Raw genomic sequence first — 16,295 nt, forward strand, 5'->3', positions numbered from 1 at the left:
CGCGTTTAACGGGCTCAAGTCTTCCTCCCAGCGAGGAGAAGTGAAGTGCCCCGCCCCACGGACAGGCAGCAGGCAGCACACCCTCCGCACCGAGCGAGCCCAGCCGTCGGTAACGGAGAAGATGGCAGAGCGGCAACAACCGAAACACGAAGGCAGGGTAAAGATCGGCCATTACATCCTCGGCGACACGCTCGGAGTCGGGACGTTCGGGAAAGTGAAGAGTTAAGTCATGTTTTTTTTTTTGTTATAGCTGAGTGGGTACGTTTGTGGGGTTTTCAGTTGGAGTAGTTGATAATGTGAAGTAGTCGCTCCCCCTTTTCCAGCGACGCTCGGTGCTGAACTTGCCGGCGGTCAGTGCGCAGTTTGCGCAGCTCGACGGTTTAACGGCCGCAGCCGACTGGATTTAGAGCGTGACTCCGGTTTGAGAATACGGCCTCTTCAAAGTCAAATTCTTTCACCGAAGCCCCCTCTCTATGGCTAGTGTCACCGGCTATGGCAGGTGTAATTACCTGGAGGGCAACAGAGATGTACAGGCACACTAATATTATCGCCATTTAACGTTAAATCGTTAAGACTTTGCGTTGCGCTAGCTTCATTCTCCGTACAGTCTGACCGAAGCCCACCGCACGAGCCTAATGTTGATATTAACGCTTCTTGCTAGTTCGATACGTTTCCCCTCGTTGCTAGCAAGTGGAGGCTTGTTAAGTCACTGCTAAGTAGGGGAAAACATTTACAGGCGCTAACCTTCTTTGGATAAGAACATGGCAGGTTATTATCTCTGTTTTCTTAGCTAGTTTCCAGGCTCTCAGCGTGACCTTGTGAGCTTTAACTCCATACCCACCCCGCCTCTTCCTTGTGTGTAGCCGACAGTTTAAAGGATGTGTTAGCTTACTGAGGGGTTAACCCACCTGAAATCATGGCTAATTTATGAGTGAGGGTCAATAATTTCATGCATTCTAGCAATCAGACTAACAAGGCATGAGAAAATTCACTTAGTCATTTTGTTTATATTGAATCCAAATGTGCTTAAGGTAGTTTGTTTCAGAGTAGGTGAGAGAGTTGCAGGAGTTCATCCACACTGTGTGTTATTGGTTCATATCAGAGCTCAGCAGCTGCAATAACAGTGTAGTTATAGCATAAACAAAGGCACGGCCAGAAACTAAGGGCTTACAGAGGGGGCCAAAAACCTAATAAAAAACACGTTTCATTTCCTGTAGCCTATGGCAAAACAGGTCTCCAAATCAAACCTTAACCCTTTATGCCAAACTGCCTCTGCATAAGCTTGTGTGTGTTTTATATTGTCTGTATGGTGCATCTTCTTCATGTCGGTGCTCTGTTGTTTTTAGTCGGCGAGCACCAGTTGACAGGCCATAAAGTCGCTGTGAAGATCCTGAACAGACAGAAGATCCGCAGTCTCGATGTCGTTGGGAAAATCAAGCGTGAGATCCAGAATCTCAAATTGTTCAGACACCCACACATCATCAAGCTGTAAGTTTAGAAAGACGACACATCCTTCTGTCAGATTTAAGACGCTCAGTGCTGACAGGCTCCACAAAGAGAGATAACTGAGCTCTGTTAAGTTATTGGCAGTTGCAGTGTGGGCTGATGTGCTCTCTGTGTGTGGTGGCATGCTATGCTTGTTCCTGTTTGTTTACTACAGCTGTGCTGTACTGAGCATGCCCATAAGCCTCCCAGGAGGTAGAGCACACAAACATACCAATGCACGCGCACACACGCACGCACGCACGCACGCACGCACGCACGCACGCACGCACGCACGCACGCACACACACACACAGACACACACACAGACACACACACACACAGAGGCTTGGGCCTAGATGAAGAAATCTGTCCTCGTCAGTACAAATCTCCGGTTTAGATGGTAGAAGTTGCTTTAATTCCTGCATGACTAAGTCCTTCCCTTATCCAGGTGTAATGGCTCCTCACGGGCTTTTCTTTGACCTTGTCTTCCCTCTTTCTCTTTCCCTCCGTCTAGCTGGCCTCTTTCTCCTTGTCAGTCCATGTCTGACTGTCTCCTCTCCCAACAATCTCTGTGTTATTTTTAGGTCAGAGTTAGGGTTAGTTCACTGTCACACTCGAAGCAATGGCAGATATGTGAGCCCTCAGGTCAGGTCATAAGCAGGAGTGCTGGGGAACAGCAGCGACATATACATTCATAAGCACAGGCACACAAACACAAATATATTTTAGGCACACATACAGTCTGCTTGCACTGCCACAGACAGTTTCATGCATTTACACAGCACTGAGCAAAGCAGACTCTGTTTAACATAGTCGCCATCTTTATAAAACATTTACAAATTACATAATTTTCAAAATTCCTCAAACACGCTCACTGTTAAGATTATTGAGGAAGTTTGTATGCATTTTAGACAGGTAATAAAAGATTGTGATTTGGTTTGTGTTGATTTCTCCCACGCTGCTGGGTGTGTTGTGCCATACTTGGCTTGACAGGAATGAAATAGATTGTGATGAAGTGCAGAGGCTCCCACATGCAACCATTCATAAGATCAGGCCTGCAATTTAATATACCTGACCTTTATGAAAGGTATGCCTAGAGTCAGCAGCCCATATCACAACCCAGCCTCGCCTTTGTTTCTGTGCACTTAGGCTGTGCATGTGTTTATGTAAATACAATGGCTTCAGTGATGATTTTTTTGATAAGTCAATTTCAGGGATAGGATATGAAAAATGCTATTTAATGTACAGGTTGTCAAAACAACTGTATGTTTTTGTTTCAGGTACCAGGTGATAAGTACGCCTACAGATTTCTTCATGGTCATGGAATATGTGTCAGGAGGGGAGCTGTTTGACTACATCTGCAAAAATGGACGGGTAAGACATTTTATTTATTAACTGACTGGTAAGTCTGCATACACGTCAGTGGTCACTGATTTATTATCAGTTATTTAAGTTATACATTATCATGGTTAGTGCTCTAAACAAAGATCTGATTGGTTAAACAGCTGCAAAGCTGTTAGATTGTGTATATATACCCTTATATAAAACAACAATGAAATTATAAAGGTCCTCATTTTAACAAGTTATTCTAAATCTCACGTCTCCAGAATCTCATTCAATTTTGAACTCAAAATACCACACAGATAATTCATTCTATTTTGCCTGTACACTGTCAGTGTCTGTAATCTTAAATGAGCTGTCAGAGAGTAAAACCCCAGAGTTCAACCAAACTTATTTGAACCCAAATCAAACCCAGAACAAGGAGAGACTCCTGCAGCTGTCACTGCTTAACACAGTGCAATGTTTTCATGCAACAGCATTACCATATCCTAAATTACTTGTATTGTAATCACTTATTTTCACATGTGTACTGTCAGGGAATACTGCACAAAAAAAACCTAGCTGAAATTAGATTGCACAAAAGCACAAAAGGCAACACAAACACCCAGTAACACCCACCGAGTCACTGTTTACTGGTTTATAACCGTTCTTAAAGCTTCCCCAATTTCTTAATAGTATTGCAGTTAGATGCATTAGCTACATGACACCCTAACATTTCATTTTGTTGTTGTTGTGAGGACATTGTAAAAAAAAAAAGTAATCCAGCGAGTCTTTAGTCCCACAGATGCCAGGAGAGCATCTTGTGTTTGGTCTTGCAGCCAACAACAACAGAACATTTGGCAAGCTTAGCTAGTTGCTGAAACATTTTAGAATGAGAGTTAGGAGTGCAGCATGGCTACACTCAATGTACCAAATAAAAAAGATTGGATGGTACCTGTGGGTGGCCGGCATAAGGGGCAAAGATGAGGATGGCGGCTGCATCTTATCGACATCACAACCTTTCAGAAGTCCTGACGACTTGTCTGGAGACACAGTTTCTCAGTACAGGCTGTGTGCATTTCTCTGTGGATTAAGCATTTTTATACATTTATATGGCATGTAGACCTGCTTTATAATCAAAAAGGCATTTAACGCTCAGTTTCTGCAATATGCAATCAATAGATAAAGTAAAAATCTTACATTGGTTTTTCCTTAACTTTCCAAGTAATCTGCATTGTGCTACTGTGACATTTTATTCTTACCTTGTGGTGACATCAGAGCTCAAATGACTGTATTGTACAACAAACCATTTAAAGTCACTAGTGCAGTGCAGGCTGTTACAATGTTACGCTATCACATGACACCATACATTTGGCTTTGATAATGTTGCCCTAGCAACAGGGGAAAATTAGTTGCCACCCATAGGCAGTCAGAGGCATGCAGAGCACCCCAGTAAGACTCCAACATGATGGCAAAAGGGTTAGACAGACTTCCCCTTCCTCACGACGCACAGGCCAAGTTTGAAGTAAATCACTTGCACTGTTGTCCAGATATGTGAAGAGCAGACACACAGATAACAGACACACACACAGATTCCTTAGATGGACAATGTAACAGTATTACTTGTATATCTGTAAAGCTGCACACATCAGTATTTTTATATTGGCTATATGTAATGTGAGATGGATCTCTCTTTATGACATACTCACAGATGATTATCATTTGATGGCAGTTCTCATCAGTTTATGTAGCATTTTAGTCATAAAAACGTAATAAGGCGATAATGCGTCAGTGTTCTTTACAGCTTTTTTTCCGACAAGTGGGCAGAAGTCAACACAGCTTTAAATGGCTACATGATACTATTTAGTCTGTCCATATTTTAAATGACACACATAATATTTCTAGTTCTTCTTTTTAGCCTCTGTACATACATGCCATGGGCTTCTGAACCTGTTCTGTAACACCCTGTCTTGACTAAATAATTATGGACCAGAGAAATGCCCAGTCAAGTGAAAATCCAAACATGTCCATTTGTATTGTGTCTTTCAGGTGGAGGACACAGAAGCTCGCCGTCTTTTCCAGCAGATTATCTCAGCTGTAGACTACTGCCACAGACACATGGTGGTCCACAGAGACCTCAAACCTGAGAATGTCCTGCTGGACGCCAGCAAGAACGCTAAGATTGCTGACTTTGGTGACTTTCCCAAAAGACCTCACAGTTACAGCTCGAGGGAGAGACAAAAGAATAGGCTTGGCAGAAGAATTGTTTGTATATTTAAGATGAGAGAATGCAGAAAATAACAGGATTTATCCAAGGGGAAAGAGAAAGAGGCAGAGTTTCTGGTAGAGCAGAGAGGAATTACCAAGTAATTAGACAGTTTGATTAAAGCCAAGTGACTGTTTGTTGTTCTTGCCGTTATCCATGTAATTAGTCACTTGTAGAAAAGTGTGAAATCACCACCATGCACCTTTTCAACGATATTATTAAATAGGAGAAAATATCTCACTGGAGACTGCCTCTTATTACTCGTGGCATTAGTTGTTCTAGCTGAAGCCAAAATCTCTGATGCAATACGACCATGAAAGAGAGAAATTTTGCTCAAAAACACATGAGGGCCCTTGATCACAGCGGGGTGTGTGGGGTGGAGAGACGTCCCTTAGCAACGGCCAGGTCTCATATCAAGTCTGGCAGGAAGCCTTGAGGCCCAGTGTCATCTGATAGGGAAGGAATCGGGGTGGCAGGGGCGTACAGCAGGAGAAGTGTTTTGGCTGAGAGCGAAAAGACACTGGTGAGCAGAGAGAGGGAGTGTTAAGGGAACAGAGATAAAAGATAAAGGGAAGGTCAGCACATCACAGAGTGTCTGGTGTTTAGTGTTTGGCAGAGGCCCTGGCAGGCAGAGAGACGCTCATCCAATTAGATGAGCTTTGTGTTTAGAGCTTAGAGTCTTGGCGGGTAAAGGAGGATAAAGATCTCAACAGTGTCCGCAGTGTATGACTCTACCCTCCCTGCTGGGCCATGTTCAGTTTAACCTCTCTGTATCAGAGGACCAAAAGCAACAATATGATCACAGAGGAGTCTTTCTTTAGTCTGTGTTACTGTCAGAGGGAAGACAAAATGATGTTGATGTCTGTTTGTCTTGTTATTGGCCAACAGGACTGTCAAACATGATGTCAGATGGAGAATTCTTACGAACAAGCTGTGGTTCACCCAACTATGCAGCTCCAGAGGTCATCTCAGGAAGGTGTGTGTGTGTGTGTTTGTGTAATCACATGCCTGATCAAGACACAACAATTATCCTATACACTAACAATTAAGTTACAGTATAATATGTTGATAGTTAATTAAGTCCCATCCAAACTTCTTAAGGTGGCATCTTGAAATGTCCTTTAGCGTTTTTGTTAATCCAACTGCATTCTGAATATGTCAGGCTCAGGTCTGAATGAGCACTGTGGTCACTGGTTCCGCATAGTTCTGAGAAGAATTTTACAAGGTTGAACCAAGTAGCATTTCTGCATCACTTTCAACATTGCACAAGTCTGTCTTGCATGCTGTCACATCAGCAGATAGATGCACATAAGCAGCATACTTGTTGTGTGTAATGGTTTATCCTCTTTTCAGCATCAGTGCTGATCCAGAAGTGTCAGTGTTAGAACGCCCAAGTCATAGTTTGCATGCCTTTCTCACCCTACAATTTCACATGTATTTCAAACTTAAACGTCCATAAAGATCAAACTGTGAAGTCAGATTCACCAATATTAAATGTCGCCCGGGTGTTTGACAAATTGTTAACAGGAGCTGAAATTTATTTTGTTGCTTCCAGCTGTTTGTAGAAGTCTTTCCTCCAAGTTTAATAAATACCTGCAGCATCAGGCAGCAGCAGGATTCATATTAGTGTCTCCAGAGTAGGAGAGTTGTATGTATTTACGCACATGGCACAACAGCAGAAGCTTCATTAATTACTTGTAATCATAAATTGTCTCTGACATGGAGACAGTCACACTGTGTACTTTTCTTCTTATCAGACCGGAGAGCTGTGACACACAGAGTAACAGTTTATTAGCTACAGTTAAGTCATTTGTTACATAGCAGCTGTTCTCATTTTGAGTCCCTTATTTTTTTTTATTTTACTGTTAGTAAAGTAGATGTTAGATTATGATAACAAATCATTTTCAGTAATTAGAAAATCATAAACTAAGCTATTAGCTATTTAAACAGTTTCACTAGGTTGCTATTAGTTTAGTCTTTTTATGATTAGTGCATGACCATGTATTATAAGTTACTTGTGTATACTAAGCATGTGAGATAAATATTGTGTGCATGGCGTGGTTCTCCGTAGCTTTTTAAGGAACAGATTGATGAAGCCAGCAATCTTATGTATCCCATGTCCAAATGTTTCATGTGTTTGTATCAACATACATGACTCCAACAAAGCAGAGACCTACATAAACAAAAAAATGCTCCATCGTGTTACAAGAGGTCAGCAGTACTACAGGGCACCTTGAATTTCACATTATCCTTTCTTCTTTTCTCTGTTATATTCAGGTGTTACAGCTACATGATGGCCTTCAAAGGTTACAAAAGCGCCCTTCTGGTGGACCTACAACAGTTACATGTTTTTTATGCTTTTTTTTTTCCTTTCATGTCTCTGTCAGGCTCTATGCAGGCCCAGAAGTTGACATCTGGAGCTGTGGGGTGATCCTGTACGCCCTGCTGTGTGGCACTCTCCCCTTTGATGATGAACATGTCCCTACACTGTTTAAGAAGATCAGAGGAGGTGTCTTCTACATCCCAGAGTACCTGACCCGCTCTGTGGCCTCGCTGCTCATGCTCATGCTGCAGGTGGATCCTCTGAAGAGAGCCACCATCAAAGACATCAGGTACTAACCCCACCTGTCAAGTCAAGAGGCCTCTTTTATCCTCTCTGTTAACATCTTTAAAAAAAAAAACATTATTGCCTCTCTGTCAGCGACAAAGTTGTCTGCCTGTCACATATCATGCGAACCTGATATCGCTTGAATGCTTCGAGGGAAATTTCTTTCCTATGATCTCACAAAACATGCTTTTGCCCATAATTTGATAATGTATATGCTAATTGTGACGGAATTTTAAACCAGTGTGTAATAGGATATAATGATGAAGTGATGACATTTAACATCCATAAGGTCGAAGACCAGCTTCACAGTTACATTATAGTGTTCTGAAAATACTCTTTTCTGGCTATTATTCAAGACCAGGAACAGAAGGGTAGATTGTGACCATATTTCACATTTGGTCAGATGCATATCAATTAAATTCCTTCCAAGACTTCACCACATATATTATATGAGTCTGAGCAGGCATGAGTGTAAACTGCAGTGTCACTGGCTGGCAAAGGCTTATAACTACTAAGAAGTAATTTTAGTTCTTTCTATAATTTATTGTCATTATATATAGTAACACAATTATGCAATGTATCTTTATCAGTATAACAAACAGGGTGCTTCAAAAACAATATAGATTTTCAGTGACACTGAAAAGGAGTTAAAATTAAATCAAAATTGCCTTGGTCGGTTGCAAAAAAAAAACATGTTTCATGACTAACAGAAATTATTGTCACAGCTCAAGATTAGTAGTTGAACCAGTTGACAGTCACAGTTTTACATCCTTCAGTACGGCATTGTGTCTTTGAATAACATTGATCTTTTGAAACTGCAGTAAATCAGGCTGATGTAAGACATGTTTGAGTTAAAGTATATTCCGTGGTGTGACTACTTCTGTCTCACTGCTGGCTCTGTATATTTAAAGCTCCCCTATCTGGAGTGTCGTTACGCAAACAGACATCTGTGTTTGACAACAGTCTGACTTCATGCAAATTTAAAAGTCACATACTTTGACCTTTGTTTGTCTTATAAAGTCGGCATTAGATTTGGGATGAAGTGTTTGAATTTACAGATGATGGTGTATTTTTTAGGGAACATGAGTGGTTTAAGCAGGACCTACCAGGCTACCTGTTCCCGGAGGACCCGTCGTATGATGCTACAGTCCTAGATGAAGAGGCTGTCAAAGAAGTGTGTGAGAAGTTTGAATGCACCGAGTCTGAGGTCATGTCCAGTCTCTACAGTGGAGATCCACAGGTAACCAGCTACATTGCTTAAGAACCATATTAGTGTTTTCTCTTTAGTGTTCAATTAAATGTAATTGTTATAAAATTGAACCAGTACATGACAAGATTATTTATGTACACACATATGTAGATTTTCCCTCAACATGTTTGGGCACACATTCAGTCAACATTGTTTTAGTGGACTGTGCTGATATAGTTGGGGTCTTTTCTTGGTCACTTCTGTCCCGTCTGCTGCTCTGGCTGTTGTAGGAAAACCCTAATATTTTTTCTCTTCAGATCCTTCTGTTCTTGCAGCTTATAAATTAAGCTATGACAGATCAAGTGATTGCACTGCCCTCTATAATCAAGCTCAGTGTGTTCTTTTTACTGTTTATTAGTGGAATTAAGCAATTGCACTGATCAGCCACAACATGTGAAGTACCTGCCTAATATTGTGTAGGTTCCACTTGTGCCACCAAAACAACTTTGACCCCTCAAGGCATGTATGCCACAAAACCTCTGAAGTGTCCTGTGTTTTTGGGGATCAAGACATTAGCGTCAGATCCTTTAATTCCTTTGAACTGCGGGGTGGGGCATTCTTGGATCGAACTTGTTGTTCTGGCTCTTCCCTCAGATGCTTGATCGGATTGAGATCTGGTGAATTTTGAAGCCAAGTCAACAATTTGAACTCTTTGCCAAGTGCCTTAAATTATTACTGAAAAATCTTTGCAGTGTTACAAGACAAATTATCCTGCTAAAAGAGGCATCTGCTAACAGATAATGCTGTTGACACGAAGAACTGTAAGTGGTCTGCAACACTTTTTAGGTAGGTGTCAATGTAACACCTACATTAATGCCACGACCCGAGCCTTTCCAGCAGAATATTGCCCAGAGCATCAAGCTGCCTCTGCTGATTGGTCTTTTTCCCATAGTGCATTCTGCTGCTATTTCTTCTTCTAGTAATGATGCACACACAATCAACCATCCACGGATGTCAAAAAGGCATTATTTATGAAATCAGACAACCGTTCCATTGCTCCATGGTCCAAGTCTTAACGCTCAGATGTCCATTTTAAGCACATTTGGTGGTGAACAGAGGTCAGCATTGACACTCTGACTGGTCTGCAGCTACGCAGCTCCATACACAGCAAGCTGTGATGCACTGTGTCTTCTGACACCTTTCTGTCATCACAAACATTAAGGTTTTCAGCAATTTGTGCTACTGTGGCTCTTCTGTGGGATCAGGTCACACAAGCCAGCCGAGTTCCCGATGCACATCAGTAAACCTTAGACAGTCACGACCCTGTCACTGGTTCACTGGTCGTCTTTCCTCGGATCACTTTGATATGTTCTACCCACTATATCGGAACATGCCTCAAGGCCTGTCATTTTTTAGATGTTCTGACCCAGTCGTCTAGCCATCACAATTTGGCCCTTGTCAAAGTTGCTTAGATCTTAGATTCTTGCTCATTTTTCCAGCTTCAAGCACATCAACTTCACAAACTGACTGTGCACTTGCTGCCTACTATATCCCACTGCTTGGCAGGTGTTATTGTAACAAGATAACCAAAGTAACTCACCTTCTATATTAGTGGATAGAATGTTGCAGCTGATTAGTGTATGTGTGGGTTTGGCTACCACTAGGTTTATAACCTGAAGGTCTGAATTTACTCCTTCCTGACCTCGCTTTGTTCATGCAGGACCAGTTAGCAGTAGCCTATCACCTCATCATAGATAACCGGCGCATCATGACCCAGGCCAGCGAGTTCTACTTGGCATCCAGTCCTCCGCAGGGTTCTTTCATAGAAGAGGGCATGCCACTACCCCCTGGGGTCAAACCCCACCCAGAGAGGATGCCTCCACTCTTAGCTGACAGCCCCAAGTCTCGTTGTCCTCTCGATGCTCTCAACACCACCCGACCTAAACCGCTGGCAGTGAAGAAAGCCAAGTGGCACCTGGGTATCAGGAGTCAGAGCAGACCCTATGATATCATGGCTGAGGTGTACAGAGCGATGAAACAGCTCAATTTTGACTGGAAGGTAACATATCTTTTCTACATATTCGCATATGCATAGCACATACATTAGTCTACATACAACCTAGACGTTGGCTGTTTTGTGTTGTAGGTGGTGAATCCGTATCATCTGAGAGTGCGGAGGAAGAATCCAGTGACGGGCAACTTGGTGAAAATGAGCCTACAGCTTTACCAGGTGGACAACAGATCCTACCTCCTCGACTTCAAGAGCATTGATGGTTAGTGATAGACAAAATCATTTCAGAACATTTATAATTCATAAAAAATACTTGATATAGTGCACAGCCTGCTGTCGGGTTAAACTGTCATGTTTTTGATCTTTGACATTTTAGAATCTTGCCTTTCATCTATGACAACATTTTAGAATCTCAAATTTAATATTTGACAACATTTTAGAAACAAGAGTGACTTAATCTTCATAAACACACCAAATTGACCGCCTGCACTCACAACTCATTTCAGGATGTAAATAAAATTGTGATGCCTGGGTCAGTATTTTTGAAATCATTGGCATATGGAAAATATGTTGTCTGGGTTTGCTAGTTAAGCAGATCAAGCAGCATCTAACAGTTAATGATATTGTGTACTGTGTAATGATAATATGTAATAATTACAAGGTGAGCTGTTGTACATTCTGAACATTTTTTTTTCTAATTTTTAAACATATTTAGCTTTGTCTTTGTGCAAGTGCTCTGATCATCTAATTGAAGTCTTATATTCAAATTGTATGACTAACTGTTTTGATTTGGAGTAGAAACAACTAAAGCTGCAAGCAATTTGTTTAGGACATTTTATTTCAAAAATTACATTAAAAATGTTTCTGAGGGAACATTATTACATGTTAAATTCTATATCAGGTTTTACACTATATGGTTTGAAGTGAAAAAGGCTGACAAATAGATAATAAACTTCATGAATCATAAAGAAGATCATTAGTAATAAAAGATTGTAGTTAGACACGTAATGCATGTCAGGTGAATAAGTTTACTTTTGGTACGTTCATTAGCATAGAATTGCATGTCAGTCAGTACAGACCAACTTATAAATGCAAAAGGCTGCTTTTAATGTGCCTTCATACATGTTCAGTATTACATCTATCACCTTGAGTTACATTTTTAAATTTAGTACCAAATGTTTTGCCGGGTATGTATCCATCTGCTGAGATTGGTTAGCTATTCTACTTCGATTCAACGCAAAGCTATACATTACAAATTATACTAAAATCACTGCAGTATGACTACATGAAACATGTTACTTCATCAACTGACTTCTTAAATTCTGCTGCTACTATGCTTATCCCCTCAGATGACATCATCGAGGCAGTTGGCTTTAAATCGGGCTCATCCACCCCTCAGAGGTCGGGCTCCACAGCTGGCCTCCACAGACCCAGGCTGAGCATCGACTCAGCAAGCCCAGCGATTGATCTGCCTCAGCTCAGCTCCTCTCTCCCAGGATCCCTGTCGGGTAGCTCCCCTATGCTGGCCCCACGCCAGGGATCACACACCATGGACTTCTTTGAAATGTGTGCCAGTCTGATCACCACACTGGCACGCTGAGACCTGCCAACTCCTAGCCTTGCTGTAACCTGGATGTCAGTGGGGTTTTTAAGCTAATTGCACATCTGGGATGTAGGGAGTGTAGATGTTTGGTGTGACTTCCTCTTTCTGTCTCCTCTCCATCTGTTCCAGTTGTACTGGGCTAGAAGGGTAAGAGGAATAGTCACAGCAATGCTTGTGTGGTGTTCACCACAGATTAATTGCTTATTTTTTTTCTTGTTTTGACACAGTAGTTGGGTCAAAATCTTGGTGTTGAAACATCAGGCCACAGCCTGTGAAAACTGATCCTGGGATTGGAATCTGTGAACTAGCAGAGGCCATAGAAGCGAGAGGCCAGAGGTCACAATTCTCAGCAAAGGTCAAGTTCACTGTCACTCCTCCCACAAATATTTTCAATTTGTTATCAGCTGCTGAAATGTCATCACCCAGCATACCACTTAATGCCGGAAATCCAGCTGAGTTCACCCTAGACACTGATCAGAGGTCAGATTAGCATCTTGTCCCATATTTTAATTGGGGCACTGGTTGTTAAAACTTACAGTTAAATCTGTGTCTGAAGGAACATAACTACATGTAAAATTTCAAGTTTTATATTATATGGTTTGTAAAGAAGCTTTTGTTATCCATGTATTATATTTGTATTACAATCATATTGCGTAGCTGAAAAGGTTGACAAAGATATACCAAAAAACAGAATTTATACATCATAAAGATTATTATTTAGATATCAGATCCATATTTATTTTTGAGAGATTGTTTTTTTTAGGCACTGTAGTTTTATTATTTGAGCACTGCATCAACACAGAGTTTTAACTTGACTTTGAATAGATTGTAGATGATCAATGAACCTCGAGAGACAGCGGGATGGTAGAACAGTAATGCTCTGCTTGATACTGATAAGATATGTGTTGCATTTAGTGTTGAAGACTGTTGCACACCATCTCACATGAGTTTTTACAACCACTATACTGCCATGAACTATCCGTTTCAAAGCATACATATCACTATTTTCTTCCCATGAAAGCATTATTTTATACATGCGACACACACGCAGAATCCTTTGCACTAACAAAGCAACTGTTGCTCAAAGTGTCAGCGCTGCTCCCCCATTCATGCACAGAATGTATTTTTAAAAAAGCAAGCAGGCTGGTGACATCAGGAGGACAGACATGGCAGTCAGTCACGTATTCAGTAACATGAATAAGGACAGGTGTTGCTCACTGTAACAGGCATTGCAACAAGTTTTAGAGAAGCTAGTTTTATTATTCTTTTTAGTAATCACACTACAAGTTGTAAAAAAAAAAATGGAGCCTAATTACTAATGTATAAAACTGATTTCCTCTAACGGTAAAACACATTTATTACACATTAATGTCCAATGCTATTTTTTATTTGAGAAATAACTTCGATAAATTTCATCAATTGTCCAGATTTACATAAACTTAGCCCTCTGTCCAGTCCTTATGTGAACAGATAAGAAAGCGAAATCCATGTGAGATGGTGTGAATCTACTGTAGGAGAGTAAAAGCCACAGAAACCTTTCTCCAGTTGCCTTAAAGAATGCAACACAGTAATTCTGTGCATCTGTATATGGAGACTGTGTTCAGTGTGTGTTGGAGATCAGTGTGCCACGGGGTTGTCATGTTTTGCTACTGATTTAATGCTGGTGTGTTAGGAAGGTGTTTGGTACAGCTGTAATGTCTGGCAGGTCAGAATCAGAAAAGGGGGTGACGACAGATGGTTCAGTGAATTGTAGCTGTTTGGACTGTTGTTGGTTTTGTTCAGTCTGCACTTAAAAACTAACTTACTGAGGCCAGCAGTGTGTGTGAATGCACAGCTTTTACTGTACCTGTTGTTTGTGCTCCGTATTGATAAACGCTACGGTTTGATTACTTTTAGAACTGTTCTGCACCGTCCTGTCAACTTATACCTTAGTGATGCGGTGTTTCGCTGTGGTCGTACCTGATGCATTTTCCAAGTCTTTTTTTCAATGAATGTAAAGTGAAAGCTGGTGCTGCTCATGTGAAACCTCTTGTCTGAGTTTGCTGTCTTGGTTTTAAAGCACCATTGTTGTACAGGAGTGTTACCTTTATACTGTTTGCAGTGAAACAGAGGTCAGAGGGATAGTTGGTATTTTTCTGTAGTTTAAATAAGCCATTCAGAAATAAATACTGTTATGTATAAGTACAATCAAGTACTGTGGACAAGTGGAACAATACATTTTGAAATAATTCAATAACTCTATGTCATGATTGGGAGATTTTGTTCATTATTGTTATTTTTACAGGCTGGTGGCTTGTGATTGGCTGAAAGGCAAAGAGGCAGGGCTTGACATCATGGTTATGACAAGTGGCATAAATGAAAGTGTCGTTAGGAAAAATATTAAGAGCAACTGTGATAAAACAATACTGAAATAACAAACGGGTGGAGATGCAATCAACAAATTATTTCACAGTTTAATGGTTCATGTGTAAACTATTTATTTCATGATGTCTTATTTATTTCTTTAATGTTGGCCATGTTAAAGGTTCACAAGCATCAGTCTCGACTTTGACTGTTCAACTAAATCCATGTTGTTGCCTGAGTGCTTTGTTGAACCTACAGTTGATGTCATTTGAATCATTTTTGTTGGCGTTGTGTTTGAAATGAATTCAGTGATTTTTGCCTTATGAGAGCATCGTGCAGACATTTGCTTGAAACATTGAAGGCCACACTCTTTGATACTCTGCTGAAACCCTTTATTACATGTGTAGTGTTTTTATGTCCTGTGTAGGTTCTCTGTTCTGACGGCAGGTACACTGCTGATTATTCTTTGATGTCGGGGAAATGGCACTCCCTGCTGCAAGACACGTGCAACTGACCTGAACACTAAGCCACGCTCTTTGTCAATCATCTGTATTACACTATGTTGCAGTGTCTTAAAAGACTTGTCCTCTGTATAGTGAGCAACTTTGGGATCATATGTGGCCCTTTATGCATTCATTCCTGGTACTGCTGCTCATGACAACACAATGCAAAACACGTATCAATGAAGTGCACTATCCTGCAGAAGTCATGGGTCAGAGTTAAAAACTCCTCTGATATCACCAGTATTTACTGTCAGGTGAAGTACTACCATTAAAACTGTATGCAACTACCAGTGGCATGTTAGTCATGTTAGCGCATCTGTGTCTAGGGCTGGAACACATGCCGGAGGGCCTATTTAAATACAGACTTTCCATGTTGTACCAAAGTGAATATTTTCCACAGCAAAGCTGTGCTCTGTTTCACTGTAGTGGGGATCTTATGACTAGTGTAACCTTAAATACCCCAGTGTATGTTGTGAGTGCGATATCTGTGTGTGCACACTAGTTATTGTGTGTACAAGGGTATGTTTCTGTGTGTGAGTGTGTGTTTGAGCTGTCCCTCCCTGTCTGATTGGGGTTTGGATTTCTCTTGTAATGCACTGCATGATATTGCTGTTATGATTTGCACTTTAATGAGTATTTATTGAAAAACAATAAACAAGCATATAAAAAATTGTTGTGTCTTGAAGTCTTGTCAATTTGAGATTTTACAGACACACACACACACACACACACACACACACACACACACACACACACACACACACACACACACACACACACACACACACACACACACACACACTACAGACTATTACTTCTGTATTTTTTTCCAGACAAACATGCAACCTTGGAAGTCAACAACAGTATTTGACATGAACATGACCTCAAGCGATCAACACACTAAATTCCTCTTTCTGTAATACTTATTATTCATCAGTTTACATGAAACTGTTAAGAGTCAGAGTCA

The 16,295-nt window shown here is 40.9% G+C and overlaps 1 protein-coding gene across 1 annotated transcript; it reads left to right on the plus strand.

The window, feature by feature from the left end:
* prkaa2 (protein kinase, AMP-activated, alpha 2 catalytic subunit) lies at window positions 1–16,000 on the plus strand. The gene is made up of 10 exons (XM_023286394.3): window positions 1–221; window positions 1,347–1,488; window positions 2,766–2,859; window positions 4,855–4,999; window positions 5,960–6,047; window positions 7,459–7,683; window positions 8,757–8,919; window positions 10,589–10,927; window positions 11,015–11,141; window positions 12,229–16,000. Exons 1-10 carry the CDS (start codon window positions 122–124, stop codon window positions 12,477–12,479), a joined length of 1,674 nt encoding a protein of 557 aa, XP_023142162.1. The 5' UTR covers window positions 1–121; the 3' UTR covers window positions 12,480–16,000.
* Window positions 16,001–16,295: the final 295 nt, after the last annotated feature.

This window comes from Amphiprion ocellaris, chromosome 2 (genome assembly GCF_022539595.1).
Source record: "Amphiprion ocellaris isolate individual 3 ecotype Okinawa chromosome 2, ASM2253959v1, whole genome shotgun sequence".
NCBI classification, from domain to species: Eukaryota; Metazoa; Chordata; class Actinopteri; family Pomacentridae; genus Amphiprion; species Amphiprion ocellaris.